This window comes from Emericellopsis atlantica (assembly GCF_019669845.1).
Source record: "Emericellopsis atlantica unplaced genomic scaffold F5Z01scaffold_2, whole genome shotgun sequence".
NCBI lineage: Eukaryota > Fungi > Ascomycota > Sordariomycetes > Hypocreales > Bionectriaceae > Emericellopsis > Emericellopsis atlantica.
This window is the reverse complement of record NW_025764704.1, coordinates 721,147-742,163: the sequence shown is the minus strand read 5'-3', so window position 1 is coordinate 742,163 and position 21,017 is coordinate 721,147. Positions and strand designations below refer to the sequence as shown.

At 55.2% G+C, this 21,017-nt stretch overlaps 7 protein-coding genes across 7 annotated transcripts; 2 read left to right on the top strand and 5 right to left on the bottom strand.

Moving 5' to 3' along the window:
- Positions 1 to 1,774: 1,774 nt before the first annotated feature.
- On the bottom strand, positions 1,775 to 4,573 carry F5Z01DRAFT_689922 (6-phosphofructokinase; the record flags this gene model as incomplete). Its single annotated transcript, XM_046266099.1, has 7 exons — positions 1,775 to 2,258; positions 2,316 to 2,685; positions 2,742 to 3,178; positions 3,233 to 3,549; positions 3,606 to 3,759; positions 3,819 to 3,937; positions 3,988 to 4,573. 7 exons carry the CDS (start codon positions 4,571 to 4,573, stop codon positions 1,896 to 1,898), a joined length of 2,346 nt encoding a protein of 781 aa, XP_046122482.1. The 3' UTR covers positions 1,775 to 1,895.
- A 938-nt stretch (positions 4,574 to 5,511) lies between these two features.
- Positions 5,512 to 8,133, top strand: F5Z01DRAFT_202038 (subunit 17 of mediator complex-domain-containing protein). The gene is made up of 3 exons (XM_046258099.1): positions 5,512 to 5,973; positions 6,029 to 6,414; positions 6,467 to 8,133. The coding sequence occupies exons 1-3, from the start codon at positions 5,687 to 5,689 to the stop codon at positions 7,675 to 7,677; spliced, it is 1,884 nt and encodes a 627-aa protein (XP_046122481.1). The 5' UTR covers positions 5,512 to 5,686; the 3' UTR covers positions 7,678 to 8,133.
- Positions 7,742 to 12,076, bottom strand: F5Z01DRAFT_643599 (SNF2 family N-terminal domain-containing protein). The gene is made up of 3 exons (XM_046262728.1): positions 11,503 to 12,076; positions 11,401 to 11,445; positions 7,742 to 11,079 (listed from the first exon to the last, which is right to left on the bottom strand). The coding sequence occupies exons 1-3, from the start codon at positions 11,717 to 11,719 to the stop codon at positions 7,916 to 7,918; spliced, it is 3,426 nt and encodes a 1,141-aa protein (XP_046122480.1). The 5' UTR covers positions 11,720 to 12,076; the 3' UTR covers positions 7,742 to 7,915.
- A 195-nt stretch (positions 12,077 to 12,271) lies between these two features.
- On the bottom strand, positions 12,272 to 15,050 carry F5Z01DRAFT_201971 (alkaline-phosphatase-like protein). The gene is made up of 2 exons (XM_046258098.1): positions 13,117 to 15,050; positions 12,272 to 13,062 (listed from the first exon to the last, which is right to left on the bottom strand). Exons 1-2 carry the CDS (start codon positions 14,942 to 14,944, stop codon positions 12,641 to 12,643), a joined length of 2,250 nt encoding a protein of 749 aa, XP_046122479.1. The 5' UTR covers positions 14,945 to 15,050; the 3' UTR covers positions 12,272 to 12,640.
- Positions 15,051 to 15,461: 411 nt separating this feature from the next.
- F5Z01DRAFT_201798 (uncharacterized protein) lies at positions 15,462 to 17,166 on the bottom strand. The gene is made up of 3 exons (XM_046258097.1): positions 16,864 to 17,166; positions 16,374 to 16,812; positions 15,462 to 16,300 (listed from the first exon to the last, which is right to left on the bottom strand). The coding sequence occupies exons 1-3, from the start codon at positions 16,972 to 16,974 to the stop codon at positions 15,570 to 15,572; spliced, it is 1,281 nt and encodes a 426-aa protein (XP_046122478.1). The 5' UTR covers positions 16,975 to 17,166; the 3' UTR covers positions 15,462 to 15,569.
- A 277-nt stretch (positions 17,167 to 17,443) lies between these two features.
- On the top strand, positions 17,444 to 18,376 carry F5Z01DRAFT_632629 (uncharacterized protein; the record flags this gene model as incomplete). Its single annotated transcript, XM_046261870.1, has 1 exon — positions 17,444 to 18,376. One exon carries the CDS (start codon positions 17,444 to 17,446, stop codon positions 18,374 to 18,376), a length of 933 nt encoding a protein of 310 aa, XP_046122477.1.
- Positions 18,377 to 18,480: 104 nt separating this feature from the next.
- Positions 18,481 to 20,651, bottom strand: F5Z01DRAFT_201733 (family 76 glycosyl hydrolase). The gene is made up of 2 exons (XM_046258096.1): positions 20,323 to 20,651; positions 18,481 to 20,263 (listed from the first exon to the last, which is right to left on the bottom strand). Exons 1-2 carry the CDS (start codon positions 20,426 to 20,428, stop codon positions 18,585 to 18,587), a joined length of 1,785 nt encoding a protein of 594 aa, XP_046122476.1. The 5' UTR covers positions 20,429 to 20,651; the 3' UTR covers positions 18,481 to 18,584.
- Positions 20,652 to 21,017: the final 366 nt, after the last annotated feature.

Genomic DNA, 21,017 nt, shown 5'->3' with positions numbered 1-21,017 from the left:
AGCGCTCAGTAGCTCGAGAATGCAGGCGATGAGCAGAATGAAACGGCACACATGCAAGAGGCCCACGTCATGGATGCGGACGACTGCTCGGAGGGCGAAGACCTGTCTACATGTACCTTATATTACGTCTGCCTGTCTTTCCTGCCCGTTCGCTCGTCACTGTTCCATGCATCCTCGCGAAGCGGAGTAGTGCAGGCTCGGCGAATACAATGAGATGCCTGGTTGGTTGCCCGCAACTCAGACTGGAAATAGTAGGTGCCCAGTTTCAGCTGGCTCCTCTCGAACCGTTCTCGATGCGGGTAGAGTTGTGGCCTCACATGTATCCGTAGGTCGTGTACATGTATGCTGGTAACCTGACTGTAGCATGGAGAGATGGTGCGGCTGAAGGTCACGTGAGCGAGGTCGCCGACTACCTACCTACCTACGGAGTACCGACTACCGTATGCAAGAAATTCATCAGCCCGTCAGCTCGACTCTTAGGGCCCAGGACGCGTTGGATCAACAATCAATGAACTCATTCGTTATCCACTCGCCCGAGAAAAAGCAATGTGAGATTCTTGAAAATCTGGAAGCACCAGATTAGACCCGTCGACCAACGTCGCCCCAGTCAACCTGCAGCAGCTTAATGCATGTAGCTCACCCTTCCTGGCCATTTTCCTTCTGCTCGCCAGGGGTCATCGCCCTTCCATGCAGATTGCTCATGTGGCCCTCGAGCGAATCGCGTTGGTAGGCGCGTAGTACGGGGTGTCGTTCATGTTCCCTCTTCCTCGAGACCTGTGCTGTCTGTTCTGGGCTGCTGCCGCCGCCTCTTCCTCAGTGAGCGACTCTGGCTCAAGATTCAATTCACCTCGCAGACTTGAACCTAAACCAGCCTGTCTGCCCGGGCATGTAAAGTGTGCACCTGTGTGGAGATGATCGCGACTCAAACACAGAGTATCATACATGTATGTAGATGTACGTACTCGAGGCGCGATCTTCCTTCTTCCGCGCAACTTGCCGAATGTATTCGGTCGTGCATCTTCGGATCCCTGTATCCAGGACACCGTTTCATCTCACTCCATCAATCTAATGCAGCAAGCTCCCCAAGCCGCCCGACTACGTACAGATACAAAACCCCAGGTCTGCTCCTTCGTCCCTCCCAATTGGTCGCCATGCCAGGTCACCGCCTCAAACGCCGAAATTGGGGAGCGAGGATGCTCCCAGTGACAAGTGCTCATCATTGCCTGACGCGGCAGATGGAAGCTGCACGTGAAGCACACGGGCATCGTGGCATCCGTCATGTCCATCCGATCGTAATGCCCACCGCGGGGAAGCGGCCCCTGGCCGTGTCTTGAGTCTTGGCTCGCTCTTCCAGAAAAGCGCCCTGCGAGGGATCTGCCTACGCAGTCCAGATCCCTGGATCCAAGATCCAAGATCCAAGATCCAGCCCACCCTCTGTACGGTGGAGTAGTCGCAGCCGCGTCGGTTCCCAGCCTCGTTTGTACGCCAAAGGTCGCCAGACGGCAGGCGGCCCATCTGACCGGTCGGCTAGATCTTCGCCTTCTTCTAACCAATCGGCCAAAGGTCGCCTCGGGGCAGTGGCAACGCGGCTTGATGTGACCGCTCAAGGGGCGGGAAGCCATCGACAACGGTGTCGTTTTGCGTATTGTTGAGAAGCGCGTTACGTCGGAAGATTACTCATGATTCATGAACGTAAATCTTGGACGGTATGAGTGAGGGCTCACTGAAGACAACACCAGCCGGTGGCACCATCCTGTAACCGGGGTGGGCCTTCTTCCTCTTCATGATGTATAGTATTGACTATCACAGAACAGAATACTTGTAGGAGGTTCAACTTAGTATCCAAAATCCAGCTTGGTACTTTTCGACCCATGAGCCCAAGCAGCACGCATAAATCACGCCAACCCACGCTTCGTGTCCTTCGCAATGAGACCCGTCAAGCTCTTCTCAGGCTTGGGGTACGCCGGTCGGGCGCTGAGGGCATCGACAACATCGCGCACTTCAAGCCAGTGCGCGACCTTTGGCCTGCGGTTCGGCCAATCGGTGCCCGTCTCCTCCAGTTGCTTGACAGAACTAAAAACAATCTCCGATCCCTGGATGCCAATGACCGTGGCACTAGACGGATCTGTCTTGACGCGGTTGTGTGCGTTGCGCCCGAAACTCTCCAGGTGCTGGATGCATTTGATGGCAAGACGCACAGCACGACACCTGTCCATGCCGGAAGGATTGTTGCCTTGGACGACATGCCCTGGCACCGACTAAATCATCGTATCAGTCTCTGACGCGCCCCACCTAGTTCACTTCACTGTACTCACCTCTCTGCTCTCGAAGCGATCGTGGGCTTCTTCACGGATGATGCTCGCAATGAGCTTTGCATCGTACACCTTGCTAGCCTTTTCGTTGACGAGAATGAGGCGACCTGCACGCGACTGGCCCTTATCCGCGTTGAACACTTCCTTGAGGTGGTTGACATCGGCGTGCAACATGCTTAGGCTGATACCCTCCTCAGGGATGTACACTGCCGAGGCGCCTACGGACAATCCGGCCAACACAGTCGTGTAGCCACATCGTCCACCCTGGCATTCGATAACAAAGACGCGGCGGCGAGTGGCGGAAGCAGACTGCTTGATCTTGTCACAGTAGCCCACCAACTCGTTCAGGCAAGTATCTGAGCCAAGTGAGTATCTAGCTTTGAGTTAGCTTCGTCGTCAATCATAAAACAACCAATCTGGAAAACGTACTCGCTTCCGGGAACATTCACCGAGATCGTAGCGGGCAGCAGCGTCATCGGAATGCACAAGGAAGGGAACTGGTCCCGAGCTCGACGCAGTTGCGCCACAGAGTGGAAGGCCTCGAAGCCTCCGATGAGGAAGAGAGCATCGAACTGATACTTCTCAATCAGGTTGGCAATCAACTCCATGCCTGATTCCTCGGGCAGCTCTCGGTTGGTTCCAATCTCCGAGCCTCCTTTGCTAGCCCAGCTGTCGACTTCAAGCCAGTTGAAAGGACGGACCGCACCCAGCGGTTTGTCGTCATGGTGGCGAGCAAACCCAGCGAACCCGTTGTGGATGGCCACAGGCTCGTGCCCGCGCGAAATGCAGTAGGCGACGGCAGCTCGAACAGCGGCATTCATGCCACCGGCGGGAGCTCCAACATTGATCATCCCGATGCGCATCCTCTGGAAAGAATTAGTTCATGAAAAGCAATACAATGTGTGCGGTATTTGACTGACCTTATCCGTTGGCAGTTTGTCGTCATCTACTGTGACGTTTGTGGTTATATGGTACGATTTGAGTGAATCGGCAAACTCTCTGTCGCGCAGTTGCAGGGCACGCGTAAAGTCTTTGGATTCCACGGCCTTTGCCAGTTCCTGCGTCTCTTGCACGGCGCGTATAAGGGGCTTGCGGACAATCTTGTTTTCCTCGAGAGCGATGAAGCACGTTTCGGTGCCGGGAGTTGCTTCAAGCACAGCCTTGACAGCCTCCACGCCTTGGAGCGTGGCCAACATCCGATCCATGTGTACGGGGCTGCCACCGCGCTGGACATGGCCTAAGACAGATCGTCAGCACATTGCGCTGTCCTCATGACGCATCTCCATGGCTTACCTAGTGTGGTAATACGGGTATCCAGTGCGAGACCATTCTCGCTGGTGTCTGAGAGAAGGTCCTTGATTTCGGTGGGTGTGATCTTTTGGCCCTCCTTGTCGCGCGCGCCTTCGGCCACAATGACAATCGTCTTGCGCTTGCCCATTTCACGATGCTACGCAGCGGTTAGTGGTGGTTCATTAGAGCCACTCAAGCTGGACTTGCCTTGCGCACTACGAGAGACATCTTCTCTTTCCAGTCATGCTCTTCAGGTCTCTCTGGAATCAGGACGAAATCGGCGCCTGTGGCTGTCCCGGCATTAACCGCCAACCAGCCGGATGCCCTTCCCATGACTACCGATGATTAGTTGTTTGGAGTCTTCATTTGGCCTTTAGACACGTACCTTCAACAACAAATGCCCTCGAGTGCGACGACGCCGTGGCCTCAATGTAGTCAACCATTTCGCAAATGCGCGCCAGGGCTGAGTAGCAACCGATCGTGGCGTCTGTACCAGACAAATCATTGTCAATGGACCCGACGAGCCCGACAATGTTCAAATGACGGTAGGGCGTGACCTGGTCTTCCGTGAAATCGCCGTTGGCTACCAGCTCATCCACCAGTGATGGCCACTCCTGACGGAACTTATCAGCGCCGGTCAGGGAGCCATCACCACCGCAGATGATCAGGGCATCAATGCCGTTGGCGACCATGTTCTTCGCGCCCAGCAGCCGCCCTGGACGCTGGTAGAAGGCCTTGCAACGCGCCGTGCCAATGAGTGTGCCGCCTTCCGACAGCCAGCCACGCACATCTTCCCAGTGCATCTGCCGGATAAGGTCCCCACCCCGTACGAGACCTTCGTAGCCTTCGTAGATACAGTAGGCGTCGCAGCCCATGTTGATCGCGGTGCGCACAACCGCTCTGACGGCGGCGTTCATGCCTGGGGAGTCACCTCCCGAGGTCATGACGGCCACCTTCTTTCTGGGTGCCATGGCGAATTTGGCGCGCCTCGTGGGTGGGTTCGAGCGTGGGGTCGGTTGACAACTCGAGGAAGGGCGATAGCTCGGATCAGATCCAGAAGTTGTTGATACAAGAAAGGAAGTTTGGGATTCGAGGGATTATTGGAGTTTATTAGGTATGAAGCAGATAGGTGTAAGTATTATATCGCTCGGACGCAGTCGTTGGTGGCTCGAGGGATTTAACACGTCGAATGGGAGGAGGAGACTTGAAAGTGCGTCAGTTTGTCCCACCTTCGAAGACAGGCCAAGCTGCCAGATAAACCAGCCACTTGTGAAAAAGCCACGTAGTTGGATGATGAATACAGTATGTCAAAGCAAGTACAATAAATGCTCGTCGAGCACGAGAAACAAGGTTTGGCGTTAGGAATGCCCAGGATTGGAGACCACGAATGCGACAGAACGAAGCTTGTTTGGTGGGTTGTTGAGAGTGTCAGGAGGGGAGCTCCTTATCGCTTATCGACTGGCGCGGGGCATCTTAAGACACAAGGCTTTGGGCACACCGAACCCAAGGGGACTGACTGCCTGGCTCATTGAAGATGCTTCGGCCATTTTGTGCAGTAGATTTCTTTTCGTGGGAGCGAATAATCATTGTTGACCTTTCTGGTGCTGGCCGCGCTGCCTACTAGGTAAGGTACGCGCCGTCTGTTCCTCATGGACGGGCTACCCTGAAATAGTACGTCATTGCAACAGGTCGCGATCCGAGCTCAGAGAAGTCAAGTTCACGATGGATGCGAGAGAGCAATTCCACAAGTGATATTCTCCTGCGTCTTCTCTGTTTCATTTTTCACTTGTCGGCTATGCAATGGGCGGGCACAATTATTGGTGACCTGAACAATTGATCGGTCCTATAAATTCTGGTTGTGCTTGTCACGAGCTATGTACGCCAGCTTGTTGCGCTAATCCTATTCCGACCAAGGTTGGGGACCCTTGTGGCCGCCATCGCAGCGCACTTTCACGCAGCCTCGCCGTAAACGCGACAAGGCTCCGTTCTCAATTTCATGAACGACTCTACCGCCAGCTTTGTCTTGACCACGCAATCGACCGCTCGACAACATATATGATAACTCTCCTTCCAAACCACCACTGATGGCTGGCGACGCGACGTCTTTGTCTTTGCGCCCATTTCCTGTGGCTGACAAGAAGCCCAAGACCATCTCCGACTTCATCGGCCGTATCAACACGCAGTCGGGTGGATTTCGCGATGTCACAGAAGCAAAGATCCATGACGAAATAGCACGACAAGCCCAAGCTGGCGCCCCGAACGAAGATGCCGACATGTCCGATGGAGAGGAGGAGGATGAGGAGGAAGAGGGCGCCGATGAAGAAGAGATTGATCCTTTGCAAGCACGGGAGCAGGTGCTAAGAGAAATCGAGTTCGTTTTAATCTTCTGCTTTCCTGACAATGCGCCATGGCTCACCGTCTTGAAGCATAGCAACCTATCATGCCGATGCGACCCTCAACACCGTGTCTCTCCTCCTATCCAAGCAGAACCCGACGACCGCTAGTCTGACGCTCAACAAACAACTCCGCGAGACCGTCGGCATTGGCACACTCGGCGCAGATCGACTCGAGCGGCCCAAGGATGACATTGCCAAGGCGGAGGACCAGCGTCGGATTGCTGTCGGGTGGACTCTCATGGACATCAACAACACGAGGAACTCAGCAGAGGCGGCGTGCGCATTTCTGCAAAAAGAGGTCGATGCCGAGAACAAATACTGGGAAGATGTCGCCGGCGTGCAGGGTAGCGGCTGGTCAATATGCAGAATGCCTCAAGAGAGGACAACTCTCGGGGTGCGGTTTGGGTTCTCAGAGTGTACGTGCACACCTTGTCTTGAGATATCCTGCCATGGTACTGACTTTCGCAGCTGCTGCCGAATTCAAAGCCAATGGTCTCGCGCCTATGCGAAGGAATGATGATGGGTCGGTCCAGCTAGATCTCGGACGCCTAGGTGGCGTCTCCGAACGACTTCTCGTCACATACGAACGCGACGGCAACGTCGTAGGGCGTTCGACGATTGGTTCGCAGCCATCCGCAGATGCGCCTCTCGAAGACCGTGTCCTCGAGGCACGCAACACACTGCTCGCCCAGGAGCTTTGGTTCGAGCTGGGCCGGGAGGCGCGCACCTTGACGGCCTTGGGCGTTCAGCTCCAAGGGTCAACGATTACCTTCAACATGGGCCGCAAATCAAGAATCATCCTAGAGCTTGTGTCGCTCGACTCAGCGCCGTCGCCGGACTCGTCACTGCCGGAAAATGAGACCGCAGAGGGCCTGTCACTAGCCCTGCATATACTTCTGAGCTACACGCATCGCAACAACGAACAGATGCGTACTCGACCACTACCGCCGCAAGTAACACGCTCCAGGGGCCAACAGCCATATGCCCTCTTGCGACCCCTCATCGGGCGGACGACATATCTACGCAACTTATCCGCAGCAACCAAGCGCATAGGTGCCCTGACCCATACGCTCCAAGCCGCAGGTCTCCCCTCAACCTTCACTGTTGTGACAACTACACCCGCCGTGCCAGATACATCACCCGCGACTCAGGCGCCCAACACCTCGTCCGCAGCGCACACGCTTGTGCGAAACGCGTTCCAGCCGCCCGAGTTTACAATAACGCTTACCCTTCTTGATGACGTGACACTCACGGTTCGCGGGCGTACGTTCCTGCACCCCTTTATATCGACTTACTATTTCGTGGTTGTACCACCGTCATCTCCATTGGCGACGCTCTGCCCCCCTCACAAAGATGGATACATAGATATTCCATCCCTGATAGCCTATCTCCGCATCGCCTGCGTCAAGTCTATCACGCACAACATGTTCTCGCGCTATGGAGAGAAGCATTGGATCCTTGGTGTGACGGGGACGGCCATTCAAAATCAAGAGGGGACATTGGAACTGCGATTCGACCTCAAGAAAGAGCAAGGCGAACCGGCGATCTCTCTTGTCCATGTGACGCATAGAGGACAGCCAGAACTAAAAGAGTATGTCTGGAAAGACAACAAGCAGGAATCGTTGGAGGGAACCCTGCCGCAAAAGGTTGGCCAAATTGTTGACGAGGGGAAAAGATAGAAAGGATATAGATGAGATACCCGACATACCAACGAATCCGCGTCTTTAATGATCTGAATCTGTCCATCTAATCTAAGCAATGTAGCTACTTTGGCCAGTAATATCTCATCAGGGTACTTATCTCCCGTGCCATGTTAATTATTCATCTCCCCAAACGCCTTACAAACAATCATAACCACATCGTAGGCAAAAATGACGCTCTCCGCCTGTCGTACAAGCGCATTGCTGCTCCTCATGCTCAATTCCTTGAACCAGTAAACAGGTACTTGAGTTCCGCGTGCGAGAGTCTACCAATCTTCTTGCTCTCATCCTCGTCTAGGGCGGCCTCGACGACTTCTTTCTTCTTCGTCTGCAGTTCGACAATCCTATCCTCCACTGTCTCTTGCGTGAGGATACGGTACACCTTGACCTCTTTCTTCTGGCCAATTCGATACGCCCGATCGACAGCCTGCATTTCAATGTATGGGTTCCAGAAAGGATCCATGATGATCACACGTGACGCAGCAGTCAAGTTGAGGCCAGCGTTGCCAGCTCGAAGGGAGACGAGGATAACTTTGATGTCCGGTTTCCGCTCAAAGTTGAGTGCTGCCTCGTTGCGCTGCCCAGAGGACATGCCGCCGTCGTATCGTACCAGCTTGCCGGGAAGTTCCTCGCGCCCAATGGCGACCTCGAGAAGATCGAGAAGGAGTGTCCATTGTGAGAAAATGATCGTTTTCGCGCCGTCCGTGTCCTCAAAGCTGCGCAGCAGCTTCATGCATTCGGTAACCTTGGCCGATGGCAACCAGGTCTTGCGCAAGTAAGCCATGTATTTCTTGTACAAGTGCTGGTTCTTCCGGCCGTCTTTCCGTAGCTGTGCCAGCATCGTGGGCTTCACGTCCGTGGTATCATCCTCTTCAGCCTTTGCCTTGCCCTTATCCTTCGATGGCTTCTTCTTTCTGCGATAGCGCTTTTTGGGTGGCTCGTCCGCCCTAGCCTTGCCTTTGTCATCTTCGTCACTGCTCGAGAAACTGTCATCGACAATGAAATCCTTCAAGTTGCCCTTGCCGTCAACCTCATCTTCGGCTCCAACGTCAGTGTCAGTTTCCCATTCGGTCTCCGACTTGTCTTCGTCCTTTACGCCAGAGGCTTCGGCCTTTGTAGGGTCAGGCATGTGGACTTCCTTGAAGGTCTCAAAATTGAAACACATCTTTGGGTTGAAGTGCGTGCGGCACTCCGGACATTTGCAGAATGCGCCGTTGCCCTCATCTCCTCCCAATCCATCGGTCAGCGCCTTGTCAATCAGCTGCGCCAGGCATTCCGAGCAGCTGTCATGCCCGCAGGGCACGAAGAAGGATGGGTTCGGAACAGCGTCGTAGCAGATAGGACACTCAAATGCCTCTGTCGCCTTGATACGTTCAACGGTGCTAGGGTCAAGCTCTCTCAGAGCTTTGTCTGAGGCTGCCACCGTGGAGCCTGGCGACGACCCCGACTCGTCCAGGTCGATGTTCAAATGGGGATGGCAGCACGCTTGTCTGAGCCGCAGCAGCAATACCAGGATGTTAGAGTAATTTTTGCCGACCGTACCCTCGCGGAGGTACTTGTTGAAGATGACCTGCGACTTGGTTTCCAGTGTCTTGTAGTATGAACTCTCGTCCTCTGAAAATTTAACATGAATCTCGTCCTCTGTCTTGGGCGGGAGTTGCAAGATGGGCTTTCCATCGAGCAGAGAGTCCTTCTTGCGCCTGAGCATGATAGCCTTCAGTAGGATGCGAAGCTGTTTCATGGCATGCGCTTGTGGTGCTCCATTGAGTCCAAAAAGCCGGCCAAAGGTCTTCTTGAATTCCTCGAATTCACAATAAGGTTTGATTCGGAGGAATTGTATGAGAGAAAAGAGCTCTCGAACTCCATTCATCATGGGGGTGCCCGTCAGACACCAGCGATACTCCGATTGCAGCTCGTGGGCGGCCTTGGCCGCCCATGTTTTCACATTCTTGATGGATTGTGCCTCATCCAGCATGATGCGGTAAAACTTTGTTTTTGGATGTAGTAGGGGGAATTTGAGGTCGTTGGTACGATCCTCCCAGTCGATGGTGCGCTTCTCGTCCTTCATCTTGGCCATGCGGCTCATTTCGGAGCCGAGAGTGCCATATGTAGTCAATACAACGTCGTATTTCATCAATTCTTGTCGACTTGCTTTCTTGCTACTATGATGTATGAAAGTCGACATGCGGTGTGAAGAACGGATCTTTGATTTGACTTCGGCCTCCCACTGTCGCGTGAGGGCTACCGGGCCAACGACCAAGTTCGTTTTCGGGCGGCCATCCGCTTTTCTTTCGAGCATGAGCGAGATCATGGAGATGGTTTTGCCAAGGCCCATGTCATCGGCTAGGATGCCTCCTTTGTTGGTGCCCTCTTCCATTTGCTTCAACCATGTCAAGGCAACCTCTTGATGAGGGTAGAGTGTCCCATCGAGACCCGCTGGGGTGCTGCCACGGTTGCCTTCGGGTATGTCCATATCGGGCCGAATGTTTTTGAAGAGATCCTCCAGTTCTTTTTCAGAGACTCGAGAATCTTGCATCATGTCGGCAAGTCGGCTGTGCCGTTCGCTCAAGGGGTTCCCCATTGGATCGAGCATATTGACATAGTCGAAGTCGGCTGTCCTGTTGATGATACCTTGGAGACCATTGCCAACTTGACGCATGCCATCTCCTAGCACTCCTCTGGCAACGTTCATAAATCCCGGGATCCCTGGTTGTGTTGGATGATACAGCGGCTGAACGGGTTGTGAGGGAATGGGGGGGCCGTTGATCACAAACCCCCTTGGAGGTCCACCTCGGTTCTGCGCGGGGCTGGGGTTGAATGGGGCATATTCGATATCATTCAAAAACGACCATGGGTCATTGCTATTCTCCGCTGTGGATGTTCGACGAGGGGCGGGGGCACCGTTGCCTTCCACCGGCCACTGTCCGGGCATACTTTGGCCTACGTAATGAGGGTGAGCCGGAGCAGCAGGACGATAGGTATGTATCGGGACACTTGGTGTGGCAGATGAACGAGCTTCTTGCAGTCCGTTTCGGTGGGCATCCCTCCACCTCCTATGGTGATCTGAACGAGCCCTTTGATACGCACTTTCGCCATCGTCCTCGTCATCAAACCCAGTTAGATCGATGAAATCGAAATCGTCCATAGACCCCACTTCGTTGCGACTCGAGGCAGGAGGTGCAGGACCGCGGGCTGGCGCTGGCGTCGGTGTCGACCTTCGCGACTTTGGTTGAGGTTCAGCGTTGGTGATCGTCGAGCTGCGCTCGCGCTTCCTGCTCGGGAGATTCGCCGAGCGTGGCTGTGTCTGCGGCATAGCGCTTGGAGGTGTACGAGGGCGAGGCGCCCAGGTCTCCTGGAGAGTCTGCTGGCTAAGTAGACTTTCTGGTAGAACGTGACTCGTCAGCAATGATCATGGAAAGATTGAACAGCGCCGCTCTATTTCATGAGAAATGAGAAACAAGTAGGCCAAAACACTGGGCAGTCTTTGCATCCAGCTCTAGCCCTCTCAGGCTGTACTTTATACCACAGTGCTGAGATGCAGCTGGGCTTTGCGATGAGGCGAAGTAGCCTCGCAAACAAAGCGCAGGAACCAGCAATTCTCGAGCCTCGTGCAGGAGGCCCACGATAGCACGTGAATGCAGCCAGCACAGACTGGCGGCAAAGAACCAAATGAGGATGTATGTCTCAAATATTTGCACTCACCGTTTGAAGGCCCAGGCGTCGCTGCTCTTGGAGGGCTAGGTCTCGCTTGAACAGAAGTCAGTGCCATCCTGGTATAAGGTAGTGGCAACAATAACGACTTACAGTTGGGAAACGAAAAGTCCACTTCGTTATCATTGTCCTCGACGGCCAGCTCGCCTCGCTCTGCCTTTGCGATCAATCTGTCAAAGCGGGCAATATCCGCTCTCTGTGCAGCGCGCTCCTCTTCAGCGCCGGGGTAGTCGGTGTCGATTAGGGACTCTAGCATCACTGTCGCCAGCTCTCGCTCGTCCCGGAGCTGCTGAATCTCACTCTCTTCCATCGTAAGTGTCGACTGAGAAGCGACATGTGTAGGGCGGTTTGTGCTGGGAGAAAGAAATGTGACTCGGTGGTCAATCAAACAGCGATTGCAGTAAGTAAGGTAATAGTGAAAACTTGAAGGAACGAATGGGATCAAGGTGAGGGCTTGCGGGAAATTGTCGGGCGCAAGTCAGAGGAAGGTGACACACAGTAAGGAAAGTACCTGTACCGATGGCAGTTGACAGTTGTTGAGGACTGGAACTGGGCAAGTGCCATGGTGATTCGCGATGATAACTAACGTTAATGGCGCCGTCCATGTCGCGACTGCGCAAAGGCGCGTTGCACGGCATTGCCAGATGTGGGCGGGCCCCCTTCCCTTCTGGGCCTAGCCGGAGCCTTGAGTTGGCCAACTTGGCCCCAATTCTGGGCCACAGAACCTCGGAGCACGTAAAGTACAAGCCACACGGGTGACGGGCCACGCCTAACTTCAAGCTACCAGGTACGTATTAGCACCGTAATTGAGAGATTGTCAATGACAATCAAGACATTAAACGCACCTCCAAATTGTATAGAGAAAACATTTGGAATTCAGGCTTTTCAGTTGGAATACATCCAGAAGTCGCTCAAGGGACGGAAGTGTAGATGGTAAGAACATATGAGATGATCCGTCTCCATGCTTTTACCGTGTACATGCTGTGGTATTGGCTCTGTCAGAAACAAGACGAAACCTATGGACGAGGACGTGGCATGATCCAGGCAGGATCAACCATTGCGGCCAGGTCCTGAAGATCTACAAGCTGAGATGGCGCAGCCCCAAACGTAAAATGCATTGTTCTTTCTCCAAGAAATCAAATAGATATTAAGTGTAGCCGGTTTATAATACTCCAAACTCCGTGCTGAGGAAAAATGATTCATGCGGACACGTGCGAACCTCCCAAGGCACCTATGACCCGGTGATGGAGTCCCAGACGTCGCCCACCGTATCAGTGAACCAGTGCCAGAGGCCCTTGATCCCATCCTCTCCCTTCTCATCACCGCCCGTGTCCTTATCTTGATCGTTATTCGTGTCGCCATCTTTGCTGTCCGTCTTATCCCCGCCTTCTTCCTCTTCATGTCCTCCCTCTTCACCCCCTTCCTGATCAGATGGGCCGGGGGAGGGCGATGCTTCTCCAGGCAGGGTAGGTCGTGACTCTTCGGTCGCCTCGGCAGCTGTAGGCGTCTGCGGGACAGGGTCCTCGGGCACCTCGGGCGTATCTTCGGGCTTGTGCGTGCCAACCGGCTTCAGGGGCAAGCGCAGTGTTCCATTATTTGGCCTCGGTTCCATACCGACTGAGTCGCACAGCATATTGTACACTTCAATGTTCTCTGCAGAAGACCGTCAGACTCCTGTTCTCACGGAAAGAATGGGGTAGAACTTACGGAAGACCTCAATTTCGCTGTTCGCTGGATGAGGAAACGCTGGGCCACGTGCGACAAAGATGGCTCGCATCAAGGGGTGCTCGTGGTCGTAGCCGTGTAGACCACGGGGATGGTATACGGTACCGTCGGCCTTGGCCTTTTCGACGTCAAACTCCTCCTTTGTCACGATCGCCCAGCCAGTCTTGGGCACAATCCACAATGGAGCAATGCGGTCGTTCTTGGAGAAATGATACCTCTCGGGCATGTTCTCGTCGCGAAGGTAGACTTCGTAGTTCTCGTTCGACTTTGCCTTCTCGACGAGTTGGTCATACAGTGGTTTCAAGTCTTCCGATTTGTACGGTCGCAAGCCATACAATGGCCAGCCATCAATATGCTCAATCTTTGAAGTGTCGATGAGGTCCTCTAGCTGAATCAGGCGTGATGTGTCAGTAGTGGCCATCCCGTGGTCAGACACCACGATAACATTGACAATATCCGTCAGATTGCGATCTTCCAGACCGTGAAAGATCTGCTCGAGCATCGTATCGGCCTTGCTAATAGTCTCCATAATCTCGGTGCTGTTGGGGCCGTATTTATGACCGTGTGAATCGACGTTGGGGACGTAGGCTGCAACAACCTGTGGTCGCATCTCCGCAACCATTGCTGCTTTGTCTTCCTTGCCAGGTTTGTCCAGGAACTCCAGGATGCGCGACACCTTGTTCTCGAGAGGCTCCTTGCCGTTGAACTTGTCGAGAAAGCTTGGCGCGACGTCGAGAATGCCAGCTTCGCTGCCGGGCCACATGTGCACAGCTGTGCGGATGCCTTGCCTCTCAGCAGTCACCCAGAAGGGCTCGCCGCCCCACCACTTGGGATCGAGGCTGCGCTCCGGGTCGGTGTAGTAGAATTCGGCGGACAGCTCGGGGTCCCAGAATGTGTTGCCCACCACACCATGGCTCTCGGGGTAGAGACCTGTTGCCAATGTGTAGTGGTTCGGGAAGGTAACCGATGGGAAAGATGGAAGCATGTACTTTGGCGACACGCCCTCCTTGATGAAAGCGTTTAATCTGGGCGTAATGTCCCGCTGTAGGAAATCCGCCCTGAAACCGTCCAGGCTGATGATGATGGTCGTGGGCGCAAACAGCGCCGTTCCATTGCTCACAAAGTCCTGCTTTGCGAGGCTCTTCCTGTTCCTTGACAGCTTCCAGGCCATAAGCACCAGAATCGCGAAACCAATGGCGATCAAGCTGTGGATGAACAGCCACCGCCGCCAACTACGGCCCTTTCTTGCTCTGGCATCTGCGACTAGGCCCATTCGCCGTCGATCGATTTGGTCGCTATCCTCGCGCTCGCTGCTGTCGCCTGTCGAGCTGCCCTCCTTCACTCCACCCTCTTCCATCTCGTACATGAGCTCGCCGTCCTCTCCATGCTGTGCGCTCTCCATCAGCCTTGCCTTCTTTTGCTTGCGCCGGGCTCGTCGGGTCTGCCGCTTGACGTCGTTGAGGTCCTCAGCCGAGCTGTTGATCGAAGCGTTGCTCCCTCGGCGCTGTATCATCTTGAGTGGGTTTGGGACGTTAAGCCCTGAGCCTCTCCGGGAGCGCTCTTGTTTCTTCCGAGTATCCGTGACCAAGCCTTCTATCTCTTCGTCTTCCATGAGCACCATTCTATCTCGGGCGCGTAGCTCGCGACTATTCCGCGCGCGTGCTTGTAGTTGATCGTCATCGCTATCGGTGTCTTGCTCGCTTCGGGAGTGGACGGAAGAGGCATCATCGTCGTAACCGTTAGGAGAGAGAAGGGACCCGCCATCCTCATTCGCACGGGGAACATTCGTGTGCAGCCGTGACAATGACATGTTTGCGGGGGTTTTCCCAGCTCCGGATGAATGAGCGAAGAAGCTCGGAATTCCCAGCTTGTCTGCGATGGTTTGGTTGCAGAATCGTGGGGCTGTTGTATTGAACTGCACGTTGGCAATCGTACCCTGAGACTTGACCATTAAATCCTTATCTAATCGGGCCAACACGTAGCAGGGGCAGGCGCCTACCCGGGACTACTAGTATGGCCAATATGAACAACGCCGACACATAATTGGGACTGGACTAGAGATTCTTGTTTTCTACAAAGATAGAAATAAGATTATATTTAGAGATCATAGCGCAGAAGGTACAATACATTTCGTGTGGGATCAACGTAAACATTGGCCTTTTCCGCAGTAGAGCATCAAGATCGCGGTCCAAAACTAGCAGCGTAACAAATCAGTGTTGAGGGCCTGCAGAATAATCATAAGCATGGGCAGAACGAGCTTCTTACTTTTCAGAGGGCATTCACGCCAAATCTTCCAGCTCTATTGTGCCGCGAGCCCGTCGCAGGCTACCCCATTCATGGGACCTAACCATACGGGCGCCAGTCACACTTGACGTGCTCTCACATCCGCAGCAAGAAAATGCCCAGATCCAAGCGACCAGTCAAGAACAGGTTCATCAGAAGAAACACCCATGCTGTGTCTTCCCCAACGGACAGCCCGCCCACAGGTCACCTCCCTTACTGGCGAACCAGCCCTCGGCCTCATCCACGCCCAGGACACTCGTCAGAATCACCCGCCCAAAGAAATCCACATCCTCCGCCGCCGCCTCCCTGACAATCACATCAATACCCCCGTCCCTGATCACAAAGTGACCCGTCCTCTCCCACTGCTTTGCGAAATCGACAGCCGACTCAGCGTGCCACAGGGGCGCGGACAGCGTGAAGGAGTGACTCAGCCCCAGCTTGCCGTCGCACGGTGCCACCGGGAGACCGGCCAGGATCCGGTAGGCCTGGAGGAGGAACATGGTGAAGAGCAGCGTCCGTCTCGCTGACTCGCTGAAGATCCACGACTTCCAAAATGCTATCGTCGGTGCCATGGGGAACAGCCGCAGACGGGTCTCTTTCCCGGCCAAGGGATCGACGTGGTCGACGTGGGCCACCAGGTTCAACGCCGAGTCCTCCAGCGCATTCTGTGTGCGCTCGGCTTCTGCCCTGGAAGAAATATCGCCGTCGAATATTCGTATGATGTGGTACAGCAGGAGTGCTTGTGTATGGGCCAAGGAAGCCAATGGCGTGGTGGGATCAGGCTGTGCCAGGAGCTCGTTGACCTTGGCGTCAATGTTGCGAAGTATGAGCGGGGTGTTGACCCTGTTCTTGGACAGATACATGGCACAGCATGAGTATGCATCTGCGATGATTAGGGGCTTGGTCTTCAGAGCGTGCTTGCTGATGGGCATCGACGAAGTTCAGGAGACACACACCTTGCATTGCCCGTGGCATCTCGTCCTCATACACCTTTGGGTGACACCAAGGCGTCTGAAGTTCTTCCACCATCATCCTCGGGACCGTCTTGACCAGCTCAATGGGGTACTGAAGCTTTCGCCTCGCGCCCTCCGGAAGGGGACCCAACTCCCTTCTCGTGGGCGCGGTGAGCGTGGAGGGCTGATAGACGAGGTCCTGTGTACCTATGTTCGTGCTTTCCGGGGAAATACCAAACGTAGCTGGGAGGAAATCGGGAAATAAATCTGCCGCAGATGTACAAGGCAGTGTATCGAAAAACAATGATTCACTCGCGCAGCTATACTCGGGCATGCTGGCTCGTGGGCTAGCGATTGGGCTGGGTGGGACGATGCTTGCCCCCATCCTTCGAGCTGGACGGCTGCGTGAGGGCATCTCACACGGGATGCCTCGTTGGACGCACTTTGTAGTCAGTCAGTGATTAATGCGAACTGTGTAAGAAAGGGTACGTACTCGAGCGCACGCCGGAGTACCGGCGTCGCAGCGTCGCTTGGCCTTGATGCATGCCGCGCAGGACTTTTGCCTGGCCGGCGGATTTCCGCGCTCCCTGGCTGTCATGGACATGACCGCTGCCAGCCGGGTATGGTAAGATGTGATCGTGACACAGATTCGGAGGACATGTTGCTGAGATGGGTGAGATTATGGATTCGGGGACTTGAATCTCAAAGAGTCAAGGAGAGGTGGGCCAGGCGGAGTTCCGCCCAGAGACTGCCAAATTAAAGCAGTCATTGCGATGGCTCCTGATATACTGATTTTGGTGGCGCCGGGGCGGGCTATTTATGTCCGCTTCAAGTCTTTCCCAAACAGGCAAACGTATGTGTATAAGCGCTAATGATGCTTCGAGGTCTTGTCTATCGACGGAACTCCGCGAAGGCATGTTAGTAAACGAATGGGGTACGCAGGGGAGACTCGAGAAGTTGTATAAAAACAAGGATCTTCAAGCGAGCTGATGGTAGTTTCTTTCAACCTCCCAACAACATCAAAACCACCCCTATCTAAGCAGCATCTAACAAGACACCACCTACCATCCACCATGCCAACCTTCTTCCTCAACAACATCACGGGCCTGCAGGGCTCTGCCACAGCCCGGTATCTCCTCGACCAGCCCACGCCTCCCACCATCGTTGCCCTCTGCCGCGATCCCACGTCCCCCAAGGCTCAAGCCTTTCAAAAGCAAGGCGTCACCCTGATCAAAGGCGACTGGGACAACGCGGCCGCCATCGAGGAGGGCGTCAAGGGCTCTGATGCCGTCTTTATGAACTTTATGCCTGACTTCAACGACTGGAGCGCCAACCTCCGCTCCGCCAACACGACACTCGCCCATTGCAAGACGCACGCGGTCCCCCACGTCGTCCTCTCCAGTGGCGTCTACGTCGACAACCTGGCCGCCCTGGGCGTCCAGCAAGACAGCATGCTGGGCAAGATCCTCACCACCAAGGCCGACTTGGAGAAGGCTGTGAAGGAGAGCGGCCTCAACTACACCATCTTGCGCCCTGCCAACTTCATGGCCAATTACATTGACCCCTTTGCCCAACGGCAGGTCCTTGGCCTGGCGGAAACAGGTGTGTGGAAGACGGCGCTGCGGGAGGATGACAAGCTGCCTCTCATCTCGACACAGACCATTGGACGTGTCGCCGCCAGGGCTCTGCAGGAGCCGGTGTCCCTTGGCCAGAAGACACTCACGTATGCAGACGAGACGCTCACTCTCAAGGAGATGTTCGCTGTGTTGTCGAGCAAGGCAGGCCGGGAGCTCAGGATGGAGTCACTGTCTGAGGAGGAGGTCGAGGCCACCAAGGCGAGCAACCCTTTCGTGGCAGGACAGCAGGCGATGCGCAACATGGCGCAGCTTGTCAACGTCGACAAGGCGAGGAAAAGGATGGCTGAGTGGGGCATGGAGCCCGTCAGTTTCGAGGAGTATCTGGACAGTGAGGCCGAGGGCGTCAAAGCGACGTATGGCCGTCAGTGAGGAAGCATCTGGCTGCCCAAGATAAGAAAAGGAAAACGCCTTGCGTTTTTATTTCTCCTATTAGAAGAATGTCCATATACCAATGCCATTTCAGTCAAATATGCGCCCCAACGCCTGTGAGATAGCCAAGTCTCTATGAGCTCCCAGCAAATCGCAATATGCACCCATCCCTTGTTGCTGTACATGTTCGCAGAACCAGCCGTCCGCCTCAATGGGCCGGAGCTGCTGGTCGAATCTCATCGTCGTCTGTCCCCCTCGTTGACTCTCTCGATGACGATTGCCCGCTGTGTCCCGGCTCGGCAACGCTCCACCGGATCGAAGGGTTGTGAGGCCAGCCGAGAGGCATATTAGACGCTCTTCGGGAATGCCTCGCGACACTCGACCTCTTCACCTCTGCGGGTGCAGCGACCCCGGGCACAGGCTCTTCCACCGGCGTCGTACCAGCCTCAGCGGCCGTCTGAACCCCGGGGCCTTTTTCGGACATGAACTGCGACTCTCGAGAAGACGATGCCGCGCCCGCGATCGGCACCATGGCAGCAGCCGCAGCGGCACTGGACGGCAGACCACGGATCTGGTCCAGAGGTCCCTTGTCCGACGTCTCGTCCAGCCACAGCCAGAAGATGCCCAGCAGAAGAAGTCCAATGACGATAGTGGTAAGGATCGCCGCGCCAGCTCGTTGGCCCGCCGTCATGGGCGGGTAGTCCTTCTTGGGCGGCTCGCCATTGCGACTCCGTCCGATCTCACTCCCGCCCGCGCCAGGATCGCCCTCGCTCGTGCCGCCCGTGTCGCTCGTCAAGATGGGGTCGCGCTTCGTGATCATGCACGACAGCGTGATCTCCATGGCGGACATTTGCTGGCCGATCCCCTCACTCCCGTCGTTCTTCTGAGTGCTCCATTTCGAACCGCACATTCGTTTGTTCGCGCCGCCGGTGCACTGCGCGGCCGCGGCCACAGCAGAGGCCCGGAGCAGGGGCGAGAGGCGATCGTACGAGTCGGGATACCACTGTATCGTGGCGGCCATCCATCGGGCTAGATATGCCTTGAAGGACTTTTGGTCGACGTTGCAGCGATCGACAGGCTCGCAGGCAACCTCCTGCATGATATCGTTATTCGGACCGCGGAAGAAGACCTTGGCGCCCTCGAGAAGCCCGTCCAAGCGCCCCTTCCACTCGTCCGACTCGGTGTAATTGTACATGGCCGCCGCGCCCAGGATAAAGGCACCAGAGTTGTACGTGAACTGCCACGGCACAATCTCTGTGCAGTTGTTCGGGATGTGTGCGCCGTCGTAGACATACCACCACTTGTCGATGAACTCCAGATCGATCATCCAGTCCCACGTCTTGGTGGCCCAGTCGGCATACGTGTCGTTGCCAGTGTAGAGGGCGAGGCGGGCGGCCAGCGAGAAGAATGTGCCCTGCGAGATGGAGTTCTTGTAGTCCCAGCCCTTGTTCCAGTTGTAGATCTGCCATCGGAGGCCACCGCCGCAATGGGCGTCGTCCCATCGAGCGGCTTGTGTGTTGAATACCGCTTGGGCCAAGCCGAGCCACGACGGCTGGTCATCTCTGCCCTCGGGAAAGTTGTACTCGGCTGCGCTCATCACCGCGGCGGCCCAGAAGCCTTGATCGTCGTTGCCCTCTGTGAGGGTCTGATTGTCAGGCATGTAGTCGTCGTATTTGCCGACTTGGAAGAGGAGTCCCCTTTTGGTGGTCTCGACGTATGAATCGTCCTTGGTGTAGTACCAATATTCTACCAAGGCACCCATCATGGCACCGCCCATCCACCAGAAGTAAGGATCTGGTGGCAGCCCTGGTGTTTGCCCTGGTTCGTCGCCCTTGTAGAATGAAAGCAGGTCGTCCGCCATGTTTTTAGCGATAGACGTCACGGACTCTGGGAATGGTCATCAGCTTGTCAACCATAGAGCGAGGTTCTTCGCGGGGAGGGCTCACCTGTCGAGTTGGGGTCCAAGTCGTACGCCACTGCCAGACGTGCTGGTCCAGCTACAGCCAGCAGCGCTGTGAGCGTGCGCCACGGCCCTGCGAAGGGACGCATCATGAATGAAGAGATTCTGTGCAGAGAAGAGAAGCCATGGGTCAATGTCGACAGGCGGCGTCGTGACTCGTGGGTGAGGTCCTTGTCGTCGTGAAGTCGGTTTATCCTTGTGACGTGCGTAGGTACGCAGCTTGGCAACGAGCGGATGGGTGTGTCTAAAATGGACGAGAGCAGGCAATTGGATGAGATATGTCGACAGATGCCAGAGCACAGCCCGAGTATCAATGAAAGTAAGCAATAGGGCGAGGTAAGGTACGATTACGCGCAAGGTGGACGGGTCGAAGCTGAACCTTGCGTGATGCCGATCCGATTCGCATTACTGGGGGAATCAAGCTGCGAATTCAGTTCACCACTGCGCGGGTCCAACAAAGATTACTCAACGGGGCGACGTTATTTCAAGAGAAGTTGCAAAGGAAAGGGTGGAATTGGGGCCCATCCAGCTCATCACGATGGCCTTGGTCCGGGCTGCGAGTAATTACGAGGTCCGGTCAGCCAGCTTCCAAGACTTTTCTCGTTTTCGGTGCTCGGCATGGTCCAGTAGGGGATTCTGGGGGGGCCCTTTTGCGTGTTGGATGCGCCACTGTTCGTTATT

What these genes read in the sequence shown, in the direction of transcription:
- F5Z01DRAFT_643599 (XM_046262728.1), bottom strand. Translation starts at nt 11,719, where the DNA reads ATGGAAGAGAGTGAGATTCAGCAGCTCCGGGACGAGCGAGAGCTGGCG. An exon ending in GGACTTTTCGTTTCCCAACT is followed by an intron (nt 11,446 to 11,502) that starts GTAAGTCGTTAT and finishes CTTCTGTTCAAG; the next exon opens with CGAGACCTAGCCCTCCAAGA. An exon ending in GACGCCTGGGCCTTCAAACG is followed by an intron (nt 11,080 to 11,400) that starts GTGAGTGCAAAT and finishes ACGTTCTACCAG; the next exon opens with AAAGTCTACTTAGCCAGCAG.
- F5Z01DRAFT_201733 (XM_046258096.1), bottom strand. Translation starts at nt 20,428, where the DNA reads ATGATGCGTCCCTTCGCAGGGCCGTGGCGCACGCTCACAGCGCTGCTG. An exon ending in CTTGGACCCCAACTCGACAG is followed by an intron (nt 20,264 to 20,322) that starts GTGAGCCCTCCC and finishes GACCATTCCCAG; the next exon opens with AGTCCGTGACGTCTATCGCT.
- F5Z01DRAFT_202038 (XM_046258099.1), top strand. Translation starts at nt 5,687, where the DNA reads ATGGCTGGCGACGCGACGTCTTTGTCTTTGCGCCCATTTCCTGTGGCT. An exon ending in CAGGTGCTAAGAGAAATCGA is followed by an intron (nt 5,974 to 6,028) that starts GTTCGTTTTAAT and finishes ACCGTCTTGAAG; the next exon opens with CATAGCAACCTATCATGCCG. An exon ending in GCGGTTTGGGTTCTCAGAGT is followed by an intron (nt 6,415 to 6,466) that starts GTACGTGCACAC and finishes TGACTTTCGCAG; the next exon opens with CTGCTGCCGAATTCAAAGCC.
- F5Z01DRAFT_201798 (XM_046258097.1), bottom strand. Translation starts at nt 16,974, where the DNA reads ATGTCCATGACAGCCAGGGAGCGCGGAAATCCGCCGGCCAGGCAAAAG. An exon ending in GTACTCCGGCGTGCGCTCGA is followed by an intron (nt 16,813 to 16,863) that starts GTACGTACCCTT and finishes CTGACTACAAAG; the next exon opens with TGCGTCCAACGAGGCATCCC. An exon ending in GATGCCACGGGCAATGCAAG is followed by an intron (nt 16,301 to 16,373) that starts GTGTGTGTCTCC and finishes TAATCATCGCAG; the next exon opens with ATGCATACTCATGCTGTGCC.
- F5Z01DRAFT_201971 (XM_046258098.1), bottom strand. Translation starts at nt 14,944, where the DNA reads ATGTCATTGTCACGGCTGCACACGAATGTTCCCCGTGCGAATGAGGAT. An exon ending in CAGCGAAATTGAGGTCTTCC is followed by an intron (nt 13,063 to 13,116) that starts GTAAGTTCTACC and finishes GGTCTTCTGCAG; the next exon opens with AGAACATTGAAGTGTACAAT.